At 40.5% G+C, this 22,771-nt stretch overlaps 1 protein-coding gene across 2 annotated transcripts in view; it reads left to right on the plus strand.

Annotated features, from left to right (window-relative positions):
- The window catches only part of dock1 (dedicator of cytokinesis 1), a 294,516-nt gene that overhangs the window by 229,909 nt on the left and 41,836 nt on the right, over window positions 1–22,771 (plus strand). For both annotated transcript variants that reach the window (XM_079577082.1, XM_079577083.1), the window contains 9 exons: window positions 1,268–1,326; window positions 3,426–3,574; window positions 6,640–6,725; window positions 10,143–10,299; window positions 11,294–11,334; window positions 13,178–13,268; window positions 15,339–15,458; window positions 17,771–17,860; window positions 18,027–18,131. In XM_079577082.1, the coding sequence (XP_079433208.1) occupies window positions 1,268–1,326; window positions 3,426–3,574; window positions 6,640–6,725; window positions 10,143–10,299; window positions 11,294–11,334; window positions 13,178–13,268; window positions 15,339–15,458; window positions 17,771–17,860; window positions 18,027–18,131 (898 nt within the window). The remainder of the gene's footprint in view (window positions 1–1,267; window positions 1,327–3,425; window positions 3,575–6,639; window positions 6,726–10,142; window positions 10,300–11,293; window positions 11,335–13,177; window positions 13,269–15,338; window positions 15,459–17,770; window positions 17,861–18,026; window positions 18,132–22,771) is intronic.

Consider the following 22,771-nt stretch of genomic DNA (forward strand, 5'->3'; position numbering starts at 1 on the left):
AAAATGCACCGGATAATATGAAATAACCATGAGCGATACTTTTAGCAGGGGCATTAAAAGCAGTATAAGTCACTACATGAATTGTGCCAAAATTAAAGCCTGTAATGTCATTAAAATAATAACTCAAATGGACTCTATCTGGCAATGAATCGACATTGATTGGAAAATAATGATATTGCTCAGCCAAGTTTATTTTACATGTTTATCGAAAACACAACAACTATTCACCCAAACCCATTCAGCTGCAGTTTTGGAAGAAATTGTAAATAATTTATTGCTCAAACGTTTCCCACTGTGTCTAATTTACTTTGAAATATCAGCGTTTCCCCTCACTGTTTGATGCAATGTTGTGCAAATCTCAAAAATTAAATACACACAGATTTTTGGCCACTGAGGCATTAAAATGCATTTGATTTTAAAGGGTAAAATACTGTAATTCTTGTTCACATTAAAACATTTGGGAGCCACAGTGTGCTAGATGTGTTTATCAGTTGTGACTCAGCAGCTAACGGAGTTGTTCCATGGCTTTTTCCACTTTAGCTAATGGTCTATGTGAGGCCTTCTCAAACTCCGGACTCGGGTCAGATGTGGACCTCGAGGTGATTTGGTCCGGACCCCAGAGGCGCCTCTGGGCAGTGAATTTTATTGCCGTAGCAGAGCTTATTGCATTCCCATAAGTGCAGTTGCAGCTTTGGCCTGTAGGGGTAAATGAAATGAGGCTTATGAATGAAGTGCACAGTCTGATATTCTTTCATCACCCTTCACTGATTAAGGGTAGAGCTGTTTTCCAGGTGTTGAAGACATAAAGCTCCTCTTATTGGAAAGTGAATGCTCTCTTTTGAAATATAGTGATGTAAAACAAGAAATGGGCTATTCATCCAACCTCACTGTCATAAGGCTCAGCAAAAAATACATTATGATCATTGATTTAAAGTTTGAGAACCCCTGGTCTATGTCTATGGCCAATGTATTTACGCCTGAACCTAGAAACATGGCGGATTTCCATGGCAACAGCGAATTTATAACATTGCACCCCATCCTCTATAAGCCCTGTTCCCTGATCTTCATGGGTGAAGAGACTGAAGCCCCCCAAATGCCTCTATCTCGTATCGAGGGTATGCAACAGACACTACATGAGTTATTAAACAAATTTGTCCTGATCCTGTTTAGCATGTAGATGATGTGAGTCCGTTTTGCTGGTATAACGTCATTTAACCTATCTTCTTTATGTATTTTCTTATAAGCATTTCACTTCCTTGTGTTTCAGATACCAGGACATGAGAAGACAGATCGGCTTTGAAATCCGAGACATGTGGTACAACCTAGGTAAGACGTGTCTGTTTTTCTCCCCCCCCCTTTCATTTGAACCCAGTCATCACACTTACTTCACACTTCACCCCCCTGTTTCCCCATACACATTTTACTGTGTTTATTTTAGTCTCTCCGTCCCCTCGCTGCCATCACCTCCTCGTGCTCCCTCTCAGCCCGAAATAGCAGCTATACATCTGTTAATTGGTTTTATGGGGCGTGAAAGTGCTTTAGTAAAGTGAGACTTGGGATGCTTCCTTGCTCCAAACCCGCACCGCGAGATCCTTCAATTGCACATTTAAACACTATTAATTTAAGCTGCAGTGTAATTAGCCCTATGCTATATTTACCAGTGTAATTATAGTTTGCTACTTTATTTATATTAGATGATAAACACAATGCTATTCACAAGATTGCTTTCTTTTTTCGGCCTGAGTTGTTGCACATTTTATTATTCATTTATAATGGCTATTCTAATGAGTGAAAGTGTAAACAGATGGGGTTATGGCGATCTTGAGGGTTGGACAGACAAGTAAGTGGCGTGCAAGAGTTCGATAGGACGTGAGATGAATGGATTAGCCCTGAAAAGTGATGACAGAAACCACAATTGAAACCACAGCATGATATAGTAAATGAGAGAAAAATGTATAATCTATGTGTGTAAAATAAACACTATTTACAGTATATACAAGGGCAAATAAGAGTACATGGCGATCTTGACCGCTTCTCCAAGGAGCGGGCCAGAAGTTAAACAGACCTCTGGATTGTGTGTGGAGTCAGGCTTATGTGTGTTACATTTTCAGTGTAAGAGCAAGAAGAAGCTTTAAAGATACCAAGCAATATTTAAAATCTGCACTTCCTTGTAGGATTTTGTAAATATTTTATTAAAACGACCTATCTCCTAATATGAAGTGAATATCAAATCTAATGGGGATTTACAGATACAGAATTAGCCCAATACCTCGTGTTGCCACATCCTACAGCTAAAATTAACAATGAGATTCTCTCTTGTTGCAAGAATCCCACAACAGTGCTAGGTCAGCCTCATGTTGTTAAAGCTAAGTGACTGAACTTATGCTCTTCGCTTTAAAATGAGGAATGACATTATCACATATTGTCCAACATGTGCCCTCATCTGCTGCCTAAAAGCAGACTACGCAGCATTTTGGATTATACCGTTGCAAAACATGGGTGTTAACAAGGTTCTGATTTATGTTGAATTTTGTGTGTGTCATTAATGTATCAAAAGTATTATTTCGTTTTTACCCTAGTTTCACTTTCCATTCCCATAATATCTATATGAAGAGTCCCAGCAATGGCCTAGCAACCAATCAGCATTCACCTCCTATAATCCTGGTTTTGTATTTTGGGTTGGTTATCACTGTTGTTATAATGCTTCTTTTGAATGTTGGCTCAGCTATCTCTTATTTATGCCATTTTACACTTTGGAGAATTTATTATTTAGACAGAAAGTAGCTATTCATATTTCCTATTATTGCATTTCCTTTATTGTTTTCACCAGCCTCAATAATCATCACTCATTATTCTTTTATTATGTTTGTTTATAGAAACCATGAACATGAACCATTGTTATTATTGTTCTGACCGAACAACCTGGGGAGATTGAAGATTTTGAATCAGTCCTAGATACAGTCCTTATCTGAGGTCACAAGTTTGGGTCTCCTTCCCGAAACCTCCTTTACAATGGGTCTAATGATGTAATTTTACAGTGGGTAATAATGAATGTATTTGGATGAGAACCTCACCTATTTAAGTGTCAGATTTAGCTGCAATAATAAACATCTCCATGGAAGCGAGCTGGAGACGTCCCCGCACCCAGTAAAGTTATAGTCAGGTCTTAGGAGAGGTGAGCTGCTCTCAGCAAACACATGTTACTTCATTTTTTAGGTGTTTTTCAACAATAAAGAGAATAAATATAATATGGATGAAAATGTTCAGTTCAGTTGTAGCCCCATTTCGTGACTCCCTACAACTACATGTTCCACAAACATTATCATTACAGTAAATCACTTCTGAATCAGGAACATTTATTCTTCAGGAAAAACAAAGCCTATTATCTAATGCATGTTTTTTTTTGTTTTGTTTACTTCCTGTAGGACCACACAAGATCAAGTTCATCCCTGAAATGGTGGGTCCGATCCTGGAGATGACGCTGGTGCCAGAGATCGAACTGCGCAAGGCCACTATCCCCATCTTCTTCGACATGATGCAGTGTGAATCCCACTCCACCTGCAGCTTCCACCACGTACGTTCAAATAATATTAACGACAATAATGATAATAATCCCTCACACTTATATAGCGCCTTTGAGGAAACATTGTATTATGTCAAAACACCACAAATGGTAAAGAAGTTATGGACACATTTGCTCATTACTGCATATTTCTAGATATTTTGCACAAAAGGGGAACATAACACCACGAGATTGCTTTTTAAATAACTGTTTATTGTAATAGGACATAAACTTTCATGGCTGTAAGATGTAATTCTCCAAATCTCATTGTGTTGTTGCTGTGATTATCAGCAGCCACTGTTAGCAGAATTTAATGTTATGCCTTGTCACTGCAAAATTAAGCCTCTTTCCACACAAGGAAATTTGCTCCGGCTCAAAAATGTGTCGAGCTGCTTGCAGGTGGAAGATATGCATGTTTTTATATAATAGCGAAAAGATTGGTAGAACAGGGAAATCATCCTCATAGTTCAAAACAATTCACTCGAGGAGGAGGAAATGTCATATTAAGAAAAAGCAGTTGGATGGAAAAAAAGCAATGGCATCAGGTGGTGAGATTTCAATGTAAGTTTAAAGTTTTTGGAAAAAAATTAAGACTTTTAAGAACTTTACCTCAATCAATCCTTTCTGTAGTCCCTCTGGGGGTAATACAAGTGTTAATGGGATGACTGTTTTTTTTTTCATCTCCCCCTGGTGTCTCTGGCTAGAAAACTACAACTGCAACTTTCCTGCCTCAGGGTCGGAGCCACCAATACACACTTGTGGAATCAGGAAGAAGAAGCTAACAGGCTAACGGGCAAAGCTAACTGTGGGCTAGCACCACTTAAACCACATGTGTCAAGGTCAAGGCCCGCGAGCCGCATGTGGTGATTAATGTGATTTAATGAGCATGAATTCCTGAGCATGTCAAAAAAGAAAGTAAGTCTCTAGCCCATTCCTGTGCAGAGTTATGGACTTTTAAAGAAATAATCGGCTTGCTCACTCCAGCCACTAGGGGGCAGCATAAATTAGAAAAAGGACAGAATTCCACACGTGTCCAGCAGAGGGTACTGACATAATAAGAGATCAGGATATAAGCATATTACAGCCATGTGGTAAATGGTCAGTCCCCACTGCCATCAAATGTGGAGTGAATGAATAATGACTTTATGTAGCACCTTGAGAAACATGTGACACAGGCTGAATGAAGCACAATCACTGAAAGACCGTGACCCGCTGTGGGGACTGAATTCCGGCTTCGACCCAAACGACTTCGACGCCCCTGACTTAAACAGTATTCACAGCCAAGTTTGAGTGATAAAAATGATCTCTTATTGTGTAATTGGATGGACAATATCCCTCTGCCCTGTTGTCTTTTCTGTCAGCGTAGTATTTAAAGTAAAAAAACGTAACATGTTGCGACACCTGCAGTGGCGCTTATGGCCTGTAGGGGCATGAGTTACTTAGTTCTGCTTTAAAAGGAAGAGTAGCTAAAATGTACTCAAATGCTGCATACGGTGCAGGGACTGTCAGGGCAGCATTAGTATTGTTACTTCAACATTTGCAAGGTTGTCTTTGCAAATGAGCTTTTTTTTTCATCTATTGTCAGGGCAAAGAAAATACAAAGTAGTTGTTATTTCAAAAGACTGAAGGATTTTTTTTGGGGGGGGGGAATTTTGATTTTTCTGACAAATCAGTGAATATATTTAGTTACAAAATCAAGGTTCCGTTCGCAGTGCACATCTGTGAAAGGACTGAAGTGAGAAACATGCATTTCAGTGTATGTAGACGTCTAAACTACAGGGATAGCAGGTTTTTATATGTGTTTAGACCTTTTTGGAGACGTGATTACCTACACAGGACTTTACATTACGTAAAGAATTACAGAAATTGGCTAAATGCGACCACTCAAGTTGTAATTCCGATTCGATTGTGGATAATCTGTCAGCACTTTTCCCAAAGTTACTCAAGTAAGAGCAACTAATTACTACCCACTTGTGATTGTCCCTTACCTCTAAATGGGGTCCCATCCGAGTGTGCGCTGTCGAGGTAGAAGTGGAGCCTTATTGCATTGACTCAGCACTAATAGCCCTCACTGTTTACTGTGGAACTAGAAGCTAATTATGTCAATATGTCACTCAGGACTGGGCTTATTACAAGTGAATGCTTCTGCAGCCTCCTACACTGCACGAAGTACAATCAATTCCACTCTGGGCTACCTCCTTTTTACTGTAAACTCTTTGGTGCACCTCTGCGCACCTCTGTTATAAATCCTTGGCTTAAAACCGGGGCATTTATAGCTTTTCTGGCTTGGCTGTTATCCCGTCTGCTGTTACCTATCTTGTACGATTTTGCCAAGTCAGGGAATTTGGGATTTAGCTTGCAGTTTTATATTCTTCTAGCACTATAAAGATTCAAAATAGGGTATTGCATTAAAGCTGAGTGGTTGTATTTTTCAATATGGCATGAAATTAAAGGAGGATGGGGGAAAGAAATAGAATTTATAAAGGCATTAATGTCAACTGTTGGAAAATGCTCTGTGTAGATGCATCAGGAATTCAGATAGAAATGTATCATTACATTATGCAAAAAATGTGCACTGTTCACTCTGAATGTGGAGGTTTTTCCTCTAAAATACAGTTATCAAAGCTGTAAAAGTGTATCCAGTCCAACATTGATGAATTACTAGGCATGGTCATTGCATAAAGGCCTTCAAGGCTTTGCTCATAACTAGATATGTTACTCATGGTGGCCGACAGTGAACTTCTCAAAGCCTTGGGATGTATTCTCTAAAGGAAAATATGTTTCCCAATTCCAATATCTTTCGATTGTTCAAAATGCAAATGATGTGTTCATTGCAGAACAACTTTTGAATCCCCTCTCCTCTCCTCAGCAACTATAAACAGGCCACGGCAATAAACTTGGATGTAATGATGAGAGAAAACAGCCGCATTTAGCCAGCTGGGTTCAAATTGCAGTCACGATCGCGGCCCTCCTCAGAGCCCTGATGTGAGGAGAGGGAGAACGATGTGGAGAAGCTGTTAATGAATTGAAAAATTAGCCTGGCAGATTATTTACGCCTGCTCTTGTCTTAATTGCAGTTTGAAAACGAGATCATCACCAAGCTGGATCACGAGGTGGAGGGCGGCCGCGGGGACGAGCAGTACAAAGTCCTCTTCCAGAAAATGTAAGTGCTGAGTCACACACACGCACGCACGCACGCACACACACACAATGTAATCTGAGGTCCGGGGATGTTCATGGTTAATCGGTTAATTATTACATAACCGGTAATGAGCCCTTTACCCGGTTAACTGAGAGATTTTCACGTGGCGACTCTGCGTGAATTTCTGATATATCTCAGCCCAGGAGTGGTTCCTTCATACAAGTTTACTCTTATATGGCGATAAGGTCAAAAAATAGAATCTCGATTTTTTTTTTTTTTCTCAGTTTGGATTGATTACGATTTTAATCGTTTTTATTTGATATAAACTTTAAAAAGTCTCCTGATCTTTCATATGAAGAAAACTGCTCAGAGTCCTGCTCATTAATATTTCATAATGTAGCTACAATTAGGCCCATTAAGATAACATAACCCTTTATTTAAAAATTGTTTTTTTCTGTTTTAGATGTTCCTTGTCTGCTCTCAAAAGTAAAACCTCTTAATAAGCCATGGAGTTTTCAAAAGTGTTTTAGTTTTATCGTCTTCATGCCTCTGCTGTGATTGACAACCGTCTCCATAGAGACTCAAGGGAAAGGGGCGGAGTTAAATGGTCCGCTCAGAGCCGAGTGGGAGAAAGGCACAGGAGCAGACCGGAGGAAAGTGGGAAACTCTACTGCGCACTCTTAAAACACAACACTCGGCCTTTGTGAAGCAGTGGAGATCGACGTCTTCTCCTCTGGTGTCATTTTGCTATGGAGCGCCTAAAACGCTGCTAAATTGGCCGCACGTTGGGGGGGACATGGAGCGGCGAACTCAATTTTACGATTTAGCTATTTTCCAAATCATCTGTTTTTAAAAACATGAATTAATTGAATTAATTTGATTTATGGCCCAGCCCTGCTTCTACATAACATTATTGTAGCTTTTTCACAAGATTTCCAAAGTTTGGTGAATCTTTTACTCTTATCCGCGGACACTTTTGTTGTCATCTCCTCCACGCTCCGCACACAGCGCAAGTACACGCCAATTGTTTTTAACACAGCACAGTTAACTGGATCTTCTTAGTGTTTCCACAAAATCCTTTATTGTTTTGTCTTCACGGGCTCTATCCTTGGCCATATATTTTCTAACACTGCCTACCTGTTTACATTTAATTTCTTCTAGCTCTGCAAAAAAGCAATGAAAAAAGAAACATCTTAGTTGGATTCAATTATCCAATGAAGTTTAAATATTATTGTGTTTTTAAATGGTTTTCTGGTTTGGGCCATTGATTTGTATCTAATCCATCACAAGGCTAAGCTGAAGTCTCTGTTTGCAGTATCTATGGGGCTCACAACAGTTTGGACCCTAATCTCACACTAAACAGCTCCGTATCGTACACGCGGGATTACAGTCTTGACTTTCTCGCACACGCACAGGGATTTGCGGTGAATGCTAATTGCGACGTGGCACTTCCCCAAAACGTTTCGCCGCGTGTCGGTGATCACACGGCTCGTTGTCTCAGCAGGCGCCGCGCCGCTATTTGCTTCGGCGCAGTCGGGGGCTAACTGTGACTTAATGGGGAAAGGAGGAAATGGGTCCAATCTAAAATGGAAATCTGCGATGGTCAAAGACTGGCTAATTGTGCTGAGGAACTCGCAGCTCGACTTGGCGATCGTGGGGGACGGCGTGCTTCAAAATTGGACGCAAGTGAAAGTGCCGTCACTTTAAAATGGGTATTATGCGTAATTGCAATTTTCATGATTTTAATTGAAAGTTATGATTCTTTAGCGACCACTTATTTCTACAATGTTTTTGCTCCTTAACCAGTGCTACTTTCCAGAGCTGTTACCACTGTTGGCTATATTTTTTCGGCCATTAACACTCATGTCATTTTATTGCTCTACTAGGTGGAATAGGACTTGTTCTGTGCTCAAAGTGTGTTCATCGCAGGGCCATTGATTTGTTAGCATGCTGTTGGTAAAAGTGGAAGCTTGTATTTATTATTATATATTGTATTTATCTTGTTGAACCGCGTGTCATTCCGACTGATGCATGCAGAGGGTGCTCCTGGTCATTCCAAAATGTCGATCAACTCACTCACTCTAAACTTTCTTCTCCATTACACGATTTTACCCTCTTAAAACCCACCTGAACCGAGCACATTTACTCCAGTTCTCCAGCATTACCCAAATTAGGGATGCACCGATACCAGTATCGGGCATCGGGCCGATACCACTGGTTTGTACTCATACTTGCACTCATTGATGAGGTCCCGATACCAGAAACTGATACCACTTGACAAGCGGCCGGCACTCCGACGGTTCGCACCTCTCAGCTGAGGAGAGAAGATGGCAACAAAATAGAGAATTCTTAAGTTGAAATACAATATTCGATATAGAGCTGACTTTATTACAGACGACACTCCCTTTATCAGAGTCTGTGCTGGATTTAACCAGAGCTAAATGTTGTTAGTGCTGCAGCGTGGAGTCTGCAGTGTTTACAGGATACAGGCTAATGTTGCTAACTCGCGATTCTTACGCCATTTTATGCCCATTGATTTATTCATCTGAAAAACAAAAAAGTCCTCAGAAAATCCAAATTAAAGAGATACAGCATGTCCATATTGAACGAAAATGAGCAGCAGCAAAACAATCAGTCTGTAGGCTACTGGCTAAGTTGCTATAAACACATGAGAAAATAGTAAGTAGACTTTGCTTAAGGAAATGTAAATTAGTAAATGAACTAATTACTAACCAATCTGCTGTGAAAAAGTCAGTCTTTAAACCGTCTATTCACTTCAAAAAGTATGTTGAAGAAAATGCCTTGTACCCGTATTGGTTTTAGAAAAAGTGGTATCGGTGCATCCATAACCCAAATCTAAAAGCTTCTTGTAAAAAGCGTCAAAATAGTAACACAAACAAGGATGAAAAAGTGATGAAAAATGCAACAACAATAAAAGCCACAAAGAAGCAACAAAAACGTGTCAGAAAACAACAATAACACAATTAAAAAAGCGACAAAAACACGATAAAAAAGCAACAACAAAAGAAAAAAGTGGCGACGACGCAACAAAAAAGTTACGATCAGTTGTGTAGGTCTTAGCTTTCAAATGAGGCTGGTCTATAGGCTGTAAGCTCCTTTCGAAAAGCTTAAAGATTTGGGTAAAGCTGAACTGGAGAAAATGTGCTTGGTTAAATATCAATGCTGAATGTTTTAGAGCTACAATTATGCTTGATGTAAACTTTAACATTTCTGACTCAAGTTTTCTTTCTTTCCGTATCTGTGAGGTCCAGTTCACCTTTGAGAACTATCTTAGTACACATCATTTAATTGTTAAAAGTTTAGCTGGGATGGATATCTAACGGCCACATCACTACTGTTTTCTGCGCACACAAAAAAACGTCGGAAACCCTCATTACGCTTTAACGCTAACTGTTGCTCTCCCCTCCGTCTCCGCAGTCTGTTGGAGCATTGCAGGAAGCACAAGTACTTGTCGAAAACCGGGGAGAACTTCGTGACTTTGGTGGTGCGACTTCTGGAGAGGCTGCTGGACTACAGGACCATCATGCATGACGAGAACAAGGAGAACCGCATGAGCTGCACTGTCAATGTCCTGGTGCGTACGAAAGATGAAATAAAGTTTGGGATGCTTTGAATTATAGAAAGGATTGGGGAAACCATTCCAAATGTGTTTTCACTTTGAGATGATGCTCTATAGTTTGTATAATGTGCCACTTTCCATATATATGATCATAATGCTGCTACTTGTGTTCAACCATGAACCATTGACCTTTTCGAGATGAATATTTACTAACTTGCTGCTTTGTTCAAAATGGCGCTTACTGCTCTGTGCTGTGTGTTATGCAGCTTGGCATAAACTGATGCCATTGCTTGGGTAAACGAAGAGCTCCCTACTGGGAAGCGATTCGGGAATAAAGTCTTTGCCAATTTAATATTCAAATAACTGCCTGCTCCAGGAGGCTGAAGATTTATTCATACGAGCTAGATTACGAGACAAGTTTCTGGTGGCCCTCAGGCTTCTTGTTGAATTCGCACTTATTGCCAGAGATGCTTTTTACTGCAAGAACAATTAAAACCCTATAACCTAACATTTTGTTGTGGGAGAGAGCCGGCATTGTTGTTTCAAGCCCAGTGTGCAGAATTCACCGTCCACATTCCCCTAATCTATTGAAATGATTTAACCTTATCATCTCTCTGGCTAACAGCTCATTTTTGTCTTCTAAACGCCCATAATGCCAGTGGACGGCCGTGCAGACAGGAAACAGGAGCCTTTGCCGCTGTTTGTCACACAGCATTAAGATAAAATCTGCACTGAGCTCACCTGAGACAGCGCCTCTCCCGCAAAAAGAGCATTTCATCTGGGAGCACGAAATGTCAGATTTCTCTCTCACGACAGAGGCAGGAGAAGGAGCCGGTGGCCTGGATTCAGTCTGAGTCATGCTTTATTTCCTCTGCGTTTTCTGCTTGTTTTGTAAAGAGGGATTAAGCCTGTGCAGCGTGTTGGCAGCGTCACACTGTCATGGAGCCAACATTGATGTTTACATTGAGCTTAGCGATTTAAATTGGTCTGTGTGTGTTCTCTGTTTCAGAATTTTTACAAAGAAATTGACAGAGAGGAGATGTACATCAGGTAAGAAAACAAGAACTACTGTCTGTGGCCGTATGGGTTGGCAATTGTTAAAATTCAGAATTTGTAATTAGTGGCGGACTATTTTGCCGGACGGTGAATTTATTACACAAGCCACATTTTTATATGAGATAAAATGCCTATCATGATTATAGAGAAACACACGAGACATGTGGTCTGCAACCTTTGTCATGCTAGGGTCTGGTACAAGACCTGAATATTTTCTGCAGCCTGGTGCACAGGGGACACTTAGGAATTAGACTGTGGGTCATGTTTTTGAAGCATGGAGCGCAGCCGTTCCTCTTTGGTCTTCGTGGTGGGGAGTTAACATTTCTGCAGTCCCCCCCCTGGTGGCCAAGGGCGACTCCAAAATAAACTTTGTAAACAGGATTCCAATGGAGTCTTTACACCTCCCTTACACAGCTCTAAAGCCTGGCTCCAAAGAGTACATGTTTTTGTAAAAAATAAAATATAACAAAAATATTATGACCCATTTGACAATGCTGGGCTGGGTATCACATTTTCAACCATGCTGCTTTTTGTGCCGCAGAATTAAAAAGTTTAAGCCCAAGTCTTTGATTGACAGGCTCTTGACCATTGTAGAGTCTCTTTTAAAGCAGTATTAAGTAACTCGTGCCCCTAGAGGCCCTAAGCGCCACCAGGTGTTGTAGCAAGTTGCGTATTTTTACTCATTAATTGTCCGTGAGAGTAAATACTACGCTGACAGAAAAGGCAAAGGGTGAGAGGGATATTGTACATCCAATTACACAATGAAGACCATTTTTTTCACTCAAACCTGGCTGTAAATACTGTTTAAGTGGCGCAAGCCGGCAGTTAGCTTTGCCCGTTAGCCTGTTAGCTTCTTCTCTAGGGACTACGAAAAGGATTTGTTAAGGTAAACAAGTTGCTTAGTACTGCTTTAAGGAACATTAAGGAGGCGTTATTAAGTTATTTTCACAAACAACACGGGACCATTATCATGATTGGTAAGGGGGTCCTCATGTTTAGGACCCCCTTGTAAACGAGATGCTACATCTCAAGGGGCTTTTCCTATTAATAAATAAATACAAATGATGGGGGGAGGGGGTTTATATTATACCTATGAACACAGCGCGCTACAGCAGGACCATGGTACATTCTCTCTTCTCTCAGGACTGTTTCATTCACTGAGGGATAAAAACAACGCTTTGTCCTATGAAAGGATGTGAAAGGACGTGAATGCAAATAAAAGCATTTGCATGAGGCTGCAACACTAGGGAGAGTTTTGGAGAGACGAGAGCTGAGGGACAATGCGAAGGGGTGGGAACTAGAGGTGGGAGCAGCAACACATTAAGCTGCTAGCCTAATCACATCCCAGATCAAATGTTAGTGCGGGGTCATTTCAGGTCAGGTAATGGTTCGGACAGTCCATGGCCCGGTCGTGAGCCGTGGCCCGAAGGTTACGGACTCCCGCAGTAGAGAGACTAGACCATAGTAACAGATATTCTATCATATACTGTATATCAGAACTTCAATGATGGATTAAAAATGGGTAAAACAAAAAGGCACATACACATAAAATCAATAAAATAATAAATAAAAGCAGTGCAGAGCTGTCAAATGCAGTGAGTGTAGTTTTTTCTAAGAATAAATGTGTTAATGCATTGAACACTTTCCATTTCAGCCTTCAGCATAATAGCATAGGAATAAGTGAAGGAGACGCAAAACTCTCTTAGCCCATTGTTTATCACCAATTTCATCTGTCAGCCATAGAGGTGGTCGAAAAGTCTAGAGCCCTTTGTTACCCCATTGTACTATGCTTAAGTGCTGCACAGACGTCACCCATAAATCACTGCACTTTTCCCAGGTACCTGTACAAGCTGTGCGACCTTCACAAAGAGTGCGACAACTACACAGAGGCAGCCTACACGCTCCTGCTCCACGCTAAACTGCTCAAGGTACGTAAAAATCCTCAAAAAGTCTTCTGAACTCCATAAAATATGTCCCTTCAAAGCCCAGAAATCCCATCAAAGCCAGATATAGATTGGCTTTAAACATGAAACGTGGATGTGAGAATTTGTCCAGACGTTCGTGATGGGTTTTTCCTATTACTCCAACAAAGTGAGAACGATGAAAAGTCTATTTCAATTCAGTCCATTATGTATTTGATCTGTTTTCAAAGATACCGGGCTAGACCTTGATTAAAGCGCTTTTTTTCCCTTGCATATTAGTATGAATAATCTATAACTTTCTTCTAATATATTTATAAAGGAAGTCTTGGTTTGTTTAATTTGTACAGAGAATCTCACCAGAACCCAACACCTAAGTATCAAAATAGAAAATGTGCTCTCAAAAACTTCTGCACAAACTAAGTGCAATGCGACATAACACCTTTTGCTAATTTAAGCCTGAGCAGTGTATTTGCGACTGGAGAAACACTTTCCACCAACTCAGCCTCTTTAAAAATAATCATGTGGCGTGTCTCCATCACTTTTGGTACACTCCGTTCTCTTTATCCAACGTGGTGGCTCCCAACCTCTCTGGAGTATTTCCATAAGTGGGTCCCAGTGTTTTCCTTTGTACAGATCCCGCACAGACGGGAGCGGGATGGGAGTCCTTGTTTTCCTCACAGACCCGCCACAGATTTGCATTGTTCTGTTATTTTTCGTTTTAGCACTTTTTAGTTGTCTAGGCCAAGCTCCAAGTTGAACTTCATAAAGTCTTCTATTGCGTAAAGTGTACACCGTGAGGTTTACAAGACCGGCGTAATTTAGTTTTCATGCCACCAGAGCTTGACCTGACTTTTTTTGCTTGTAGATGTTTCAAGCCACTTTATGTGTTTACTCACCACGTTTTAATTTGTAAAGGCTTTTTATCTCATTCGTATAAGCCTTTTGATGGTTATATGTTGATTTAACTCTAAAACACAGCAAGAAATGTGTAATTAGATTAGATCAACTTAATTGTCCACCTCAGGGGAACTTGTTCTCACAGTTGCAAAATCACATCGTCGTGACAAATCAGGACGGATGGAAATAATACATAGCACAGAAAATCAATTAAAGGGATACTTAAGGATTTTTGACATAGGGCCTCATTATCCAGAGTGTTGTTGATTTCTGGATTTATATATATTTTTTAATTCATGCAGTCCTTATGTTTGAAGCGGTTAGTGGTGCTAGGCTAGTGCTAGGCTAGCGCATGTCTATGGTAACTAGTAGCCTGCATTAAAAACTTCATCATCGGGTAGTCCTCCAAACGTTGCCATGTCTGATCTGTAGAAAGCTCTTTGTGAATTCCACGTGTAGTAATGCTGGCCCGCAGGTAAACAAACTACTGTAGATCCAGTAACCAAGCAGATCACTCCGCCGCTGCGTAGTTTACAACCAGGAAGCTGATGCTGCTCGAATATAAGTTATTTTAAATGCAAAACGGTTATATTTCAGAAATTATTCAGTCAACACAGACATTTAAATAGGTAGTCTGGTGTTTTCCTGAGGTGCACTGTGCTTGGGTCAGACTGTTTTTAATGCAGGCTACTAGTTACCATAGACATGCACTAGCCTAGCACTAGCCTTGCACCACTAAACTCAACAAATATAAAGACAGCATGAATAAAACATATATATCTCTCTCTCCAGAAATCAACAACACTCACAACTAGGAAATGAGGCCCTATGTCAAAAATCCTAAAATATCCCTTTAACAATTTAATGAGTCCTTCCAGGATTTCGTGGCATATTTTGTGATTATTTCAGGCTGAAATGCCTCATGCCGTTTTTCCAAAAGTTGCGACGAAAAGTTGCAACAAAAAAAACTTCTCTTTGTTACTGCTTTTGGACAATGTACTGAGTTTTGATTGTTTTAAAATACATGTAAATATAATGGCAACGTAATGTCTGCCTTAGTGTTTTAAATCATAAGTGCTGATTTTCTTTTGCCTCAGTAGATTGTTAATAGCTGTGTTTGGTTTAGACATTGCTTCCTTCCACCCCAGTGATGTCTTTTCTGTTGTGTTTTTGCTTCAGTGGTCAGACGAGGCGTGTGCAGCCCACCTGACGCAGAGGGACGGGTGCCAGGCCTCCACACAGGCACAGCTCAAGGCCCAGCTCTACCAGCAGATCATCAACTACTTCGACAAGGGAAAGGTAACGGTGCCGGCTTTTTAAGACTGTAGCAAAACAGAAAATATATCAACCTGCAGTTTCGAAAGCTCTTGCTTGAATAGTGTGTAGATTCCACGACCCATGTTGCTGATCTTGCTGCTTCATGTAGCTTAAAACGTATTGTAAAGGTATAAAGCTGAATGTCCTGAAATGAAGGTTTCATTGTGATATTGATAAGAAACATGCTGGAGAATCTTGCTGTCTTGGCAACAACAGCTTTTGACATTTTTGAAATAACAGACCTTCAATTTCATTGCATTTACTAATGTTTTTTTCATAGAAATGCTTTTAATATGGCATCCTTTGGTCACAAATTTCTACTGAATCACACCAGTAAATTAATCTCATTCTGAGCCACTGCAAAGCAACTTTTTACAAGTGTGTAGTCCTATGCGAAGCACGTGGACTTTTAAACTGACTCTTATGTGCTACTCAACATTTCTCTTGTTGTTTCTTCACAATGTTCCCCACCCGCTGCTTTCCTCTCTGTTCCTTTGAGTGTGATACTGTATGTAGAAAAGAGTAACCAATACTCATTCTCGCACTGTTCCCTACAGCGCTTTGGAGAGCCTGTTTCGGCATTATATAAAACATCTACAGGCTCATGGTTTGTGCTAAGTAGGTGCCCGCTTCTGTCGCCACATCGCCATGTTGAGCAGACAATTTACAATCTTCAATATGACTGGGCAGCTGTTGTCTTCGGGGGATTAGCCAGAGAGAATAGAAATGTTGACTGTCACGGCGTTGAAGGGAGAGAAAATTGGGCGGGCACCATCTGACAGATTGCTTTTTTTGTTTTATTAAGGATCTGCTTTGCTGCTCGAATCAGTGCTTAGAGGCAGTGAGTACCACACTGTTTGTCCATCGCTCCCAATCTCCCACTTGAAGGTTTATTTCGCGCAGTGTCTTGGAATTTCAAGTCAGTAGAATGTGATTCGTATTTGGGGACAGATGTTCAAAGAAAAAAATGTGTGTATTTTGCTTATGTCAAGGGGTTCTGACATTTGATAAGTGTACTTATACATGCGTTTCCAATGACATCACATCAGTACTACAACATGTACTGGTATCTCTACTCATGAAAATGACAAATGACAACTGATTGACAGTGGCATTTTTATGTACTGATAAAACCGGCATGTGGCACAGACGTAGCAGCGCTGTCTGTCGAGCAGGATTTACTAAAGATCTGCTTCAGTCAAACTTAATTAACCCATCAAAGAGGAAACAGAAAACCTTCTCTGTGATTTTTATAGCTTGTCATGTCGACAGAGTCTCAGTCTGAGTCAGCTGCTCAAGACGTTAGCATGCTACCAGTTAGCAACTGTCAGCAATCAACTGTCAATGGCTTCAACCCGATAAACACATATGTGGTTCACATCTATGAACACTGAGGAAAAACTACAGTAACAGCTCAGCTCTGACCTCTGTCACATGTTGTATCCAAGGCTAGACGTTTGGAGTGTGGTTCAGGGCTTTCTATTGGAGAGGCTTATCAAGTTGAAACTGAATGCTAACCGGTAGCATGCTAACGTCTTGAGCAGCTTAACACTGACTCACTGGTTTCTCTCTGGGGCTGTGTTTTTACTCTTATCTTCTTGAGCAATGCTACTGTCAATCAGTTGTCTTATATTTTCATCCTGATTAGAGATATTGTTACATGTTGTAGGACTGCATAATTCTACTTCCGTAATCAAAATGGCCGCCATAACACAACAAAAGTCACTTGATTGAATGGCATGTATTAGTGTTCGCCGATGACTCGAAGTGCAGCAACAAAGCCTCTCAATCAGCTTCAGTCCTGGTTTTGATGAGTGTAAAGCTGCAAGTATTCCCAACTCCATCACCCAATTACAACATGATAAAGTATAGAAAGGTTCTGTCTTCGTAGATTTCTCTAAAGTAATTACGTTCCCTGTGTCAAATGCATGACCTTGATGCATCAAAGCTCAAACTTATTCAGGTCTAGAATCGTAATTTCGTGATTGGAAAGTAACGTGGTGGCTTTGGAAAGATGTAAACACTCGGAGCAGACGTTGACTTCAGAACACAAAGCAGCGCAGAGTTTGGACGATCGAGTCTGTCATAGTCCCACTCAAAGCGCCGTTGGAGTGCATAGCATCTGAATGACACCACTCCACCGCTCTGAAGAGGCGTCACTGGCATCAATGAGTAAAATGCAACTTCATAAATGCAAGTTGCGCTTGAAACCATGAACGCATCAAGTGGTTTGTTTGGCTCCAGCTACTCATTGTGTCGAAGAATAACATCAACATCGTCTGTGTCTCCATTAGATGTGGGAAGAAGCCATCATTTTGGGGAAGGAGCTGGCCGAACAGTATGAAAATGAGATGTTCGACTACGAGCAGCTCAGCGCATCTTTGGTAAGTGTTTTGTATGTAAAACAGTCGCCAATGCCCCACAACAACACAACACTATGCCAAAAAGGAGAGGAGTGACTCATTCCATACTGAAACATAGAAGTAGAAATAAAGTTGCATATGCCACAGTGCAATTTTGTGTTTACATGTATCTGTTTTGTCTTAACAGAGGAAGCAGGCCCAGTTCTATGAGAACATAGTGAAGGTGATTCGACCTAAACCAGACTACTTCGCAGTGGGATACTACGGCATGGGCTTCCCCTCCTTCATCCGTGTAAGAAGCACACACTGCTATGTCATGCATTCTTAGTTTACTCCTAAAATATAATATGTTACACGTCCTATGTTGTGTACTTGTATACTAGTACTTGTGTTTAAGGCTTTGTTTACTGCCAGAAAAGTAAGTGTGAAGCATTTCTACACACAATCCTGTCTTCTATATTGCAAATAACCGGCATAACCTTTACAGTTCTTTCCCAAACAGAGGCATTTAAATCCAACCAAACGCGTTTCTCTGTTTATCACTGGTGTTGACTCCTCACATAAACTCGGCCACTCCAGGACATAGCAATATAAAACCCTGACAGTGGAGGCTTGATGAATGACCACAAAGGCAACCAAATCGTGTTTGTCCCATCAGAGCTGTGATTGCGTCGCAAACACTGGCTTTAAATTCTATTACTCGGACCTGCGCCGGACACCCATTTCTCTGCTCTCCAACCGTGGGCTGCATAACAATACTGACCAGCAGCTTTTGTACTGTTACATTGTGCGCTCCATAGAGTAAGAGGGAGGAAGAGGGAAATCGGTGTTGCAAAAGTCTTTGACCCTGAGATGTAGATTTAAGTCATTTAAAATCCTTCATCTGTCAGAACTGTAATGTTATGCAAGTGTGTTATGCAAAATCGACTATTTAGCACATTTTCCCATGTTACAATGTTGTTCCCTGATCAAAATTATACGCAGACTTGTTTTTTGAGCTTCTAGCACATCTTTGAGTAATCTTTGGATCTTCACAAGTAGCTAATCTTAACATTGCAGCGGCAGCTCCCAAAAAGTTCCTCCTCTGGTCTTACGTATCCAGGGAGTGCTTTCCTTGCCTCTCGATCTCTTGCAAAGCTCAATCTTCTCGTCGCGAAGTGAAAGCACTCAGAGGACCAGGAAGTGAAACTACAGGATATTTTTGTTGCCGCTGTTTTGGATCAACATTGCATTTTCTGAGTGTAAGATAGTGATAAAGATATGTTTGACATTATTAACAACCAATTAGCAATAAGATCTTTAAAATATAACCTCACAATATCCAGATTTTTTTTATTCACCTAGTGCGATAACCAGAAAAATTGAGAGAAAAATGGCATAAGCAACATTTTTACATGTTTTCCACACTACACCGTCAGCTCAAATGAAAAGAAGGAGCCAATCTAAGTGGAAAAAATGTACTATTTTTAAAGACATCGTTTCTATGCAGATGATACAGTAATGTACTGTGCTGCCCCCACTCCAGTGCAAGCAATTCAGCAGTTACAAATCGCTTCAAGCACATTTTAAAGCTTACTTCAAATTCGGACAAAACTAAATTTATGCTATAATCAAAATCCACAACACTCCCATGGAAATCTTCGTCAGTTTCCACCCTTCATGGCTCACAAATTGAAAAAATAGATCGGTATAAGTAGCTTGGCTTGTGGATTGAGAGCTCTCTGTCATCCACGTTTCATATTCAACAGCTCGAATTTTTCGAATTCGAGCCTGTCTCTCTTTTGAGGCCAGATAAAAGCTTGTGGAAGCCACTTTCACGTCGGTGTTAGACTACGGTGACTTCTGCTCAAAGTCTGCGAGCTCTGGACACTGCTGATCATGGAGCCTTGAGGTTCATCAGTGGCCTCGGAGCGCTCACGCACCATTGTGAGCTGTACACTCGTGTTGGCCGGACGTCTCTGGCCACCCGAAGGCTTAGGCACTTGCACTTAATCATTTCTAAATGATTCGTATCTGCAGAGGTACACCGTGCAAAGGGATGCAGCAGCTTTTAAACTTCGCTCATAAGATGCTCTTTTATTATTAGTACCAAGGGTCAGATCCGAAAGAAAGGAAAGAAGGCCTTTCAGTTTTCTGCTCCAGCTGCATGGAACACTTTGCAGAATGTTTTGAAGTTGAAGGAACGGGTCTCGGTAGAGTCTTTTAAGAGAATTTTGATGATTAATTATTTGGAAAATTAATTATATATTAACAATATTTACCTTTACTACTGCACTTTTCAGTCATTTCCTCCATAACGTATTGAAAATTATTCTCCAAAGAAAACACTGCATGTACTTTGTCAGTCAATTTTAAAAAATATATTAAACTGGAACAGATCATATAGTTGCATTGAACTCTAAGAAAAGTCATTTGTTGTACACTTCAACATATGATCTTCAAATGGAATTGAAGAAGGCCCAAAAATGACCTAATGTTTTGATCACACTTGTGCCTGATAAAAGTATGATCAGTGTTAGAGCAAAAACAAGACATCTTTTTATCTGTTCATTTAAAGCCTTGAGAGTTTAGTGTCCCTCTGCCGTAAATTCAGCCTAAAATCCTGTGCGGTGCTTTGTCACCGGTGATTTAATTCGTCCTCCGCACCATTCGCCCTTTTGGACATGTTTATTTGCCGGGCTGATTCTCTTCTTCAGAGCAATCCCTTCCACACACATCCTCCATGACCCCACAGCCACCACCGCATTACATAATCTGAGTTTAAGGATCGCCGACCTCCTGGATTGGACCATTTATATTTTATGAAGGCTTTTTGTGCCTATGTCTCGCAATCCTTTTTGCTCCTCCTGGACTATTCCTGCTAAAAGACTGTGGACTCTATTACGATGGGGTCAAACTGTGCAGGCCTGTTCTTTACCGGCTGTTTAAACACCAAATGAGAAATCGCACAATTCTCTCTTATCAGTTTGAACAATAAAAACAATGACAAAAGCACAAAACTGTATACTTCCGATAAGAATAATATACTTTAAGTTATCCGAGACATTTTAGTTTCCAGTTTTCAAGTGTAGCACAAAACTTTAAACAAAGCAAAACCATACCGGTAATAGTCGGGGCGTTTGCAGTTTTGATCATTTGTTCTTTATTTTAGCAAACAGCTGCATGTTAAGAGATATTTTGGTACGGAAAAAACACAATTCTCTGTAACACTTTTAGTAAGGACAGTGGTACTTATTGTGGTACTTACAGTGGTAATTCTAGGTTCTTATTGTGGTAGGGTTAGGGAGGCACAGAGTTACCACTGTATCTCTAGGTTGTACTTCTATTTTGGTACCATAAGGGATAGCTTCTAGTAGTTACAGTGATACATCTATGGTACTTATTGGTAATTCAAGGATACTACAGCAGCAATTCATAGGTAGTAAATGTGGTACTTCTACATCTAGGATTGTGTGACTATAAAACAACATAAAACAGCATTAGGGAAAACAAGAAGTACAACCTTCATTACTAAGAGCTACCACTTTATCTAGAAGTACATACCTTGTAATTGTCACTAAAGTATCCTTTAAGTACCACAATAAGTACCTAGAATTACCTCTGTAATTACCACCATAAGAACCACTGTATGTACCACTATAATTACCATGTAAGTACCTCTGTAAGTACCACAATAAGTATCCAGAATTACCATTGTCAGTACCAAGGACTTAATGGCCCGTAATGTAAAGCGCTACCCTTGGTTGTCCCAGCTCAAATCAATATGGATAATGATTGAAGCAACATACAGAAAAAGCACCATTGAAGTACCGGTAAATTATTAGTTTAGATATGATTCAATTAGTGTCTTCTATGGCGAACTGTTGAATACTGTTTTAACCAACGTTATTCAATTTCTCACATCATCGCAGCAGGTAAAACATCACTGCGTGCTCTACTGATGAAGATAAATTCCTTTAGCGTTGCACGATCGCAGAGCCAATTGCGTGAGAAAATCTATACTTCCATGAAGACTGTTTGTAAACAGTTGTCACGGGAATGGATCTTATGCCACACTCCTTAATTTAGTTTATATAAATCAGTGGCTGCGAGATGAATGAGGCACTTAACTATAGCAATGTAATTAGGAAAACTGCCCAATTTAATAACGTTCCTGTAATAATGTCTTTTTTTTCTTTTCGTGCCAAGAAATTTAGCTTAACGAGTCCCTAACTTTCCTGTTAAGTAACGAAGCTAAAATTGTCCGTGTCGGGAAAATGTGCTCTCTGCATATGACCCATCCTTCAAAGCTGCTGGGGCAATCTGCCAGGAGCCGTCATGGATGTATTAAAAGAACTGAATAGGTTACCGCCCCCCCGCAGACTTGTTGCCAATTCGATTAGTGACTGGTCCGTGGCGCTGCAGCGGGATCAGCCACTGGGCTTAGAAGGGTTTCTTTTCTATAGAGCACCTTTTTGTGTTTTTACTTTTGTGTTCGGCTGACAGGGCACCTACACACCTCACCTTTCAGATGGATCGGATTTCACAGTCTTTTATCTCCTTTCGACCGTTTTCTTGCAGTTTTCTGTGCATGTGGAGAACGCGGAAGAAGATGTGGAAGAATATGCAGAGGCAATGATTCCTTTTGTCGAGCCCATGAGCACAGGCCTTTGAAATGGATACATGTCATAATTAGATTCACACAAATGTCTGTTTTATAGATGTGTGCTTTTAGAACATGTTGAATGACAAAGTAATTTAAATTGGATACAGGGCCTTTAACTGCTTAACCCCTGCCTTAAAGGGACTATACAGAGTTTAAAAATGTTAAAATAAGTATTTTCCTCCCCGTACATGTTTCAGCAGTGTCCTAATGTGTAGAATGAGCCCAGACCTGTTCACCACAACTGCCTCTAAAATCCTGCACTGTCACTCAAAAAGTTGTTACTTCGG

Source organism: Gobius niger, assembly GCF_951799975.1.
Source record: "Gobius niger genome assembly, chromosome: 19".
NCBI classification, from domain to species: Eukaryota; Metazoa; Chordata; class Actinopteri; order Gobiiformes; family Gobiidae; genus Gobius; species Gobius niger.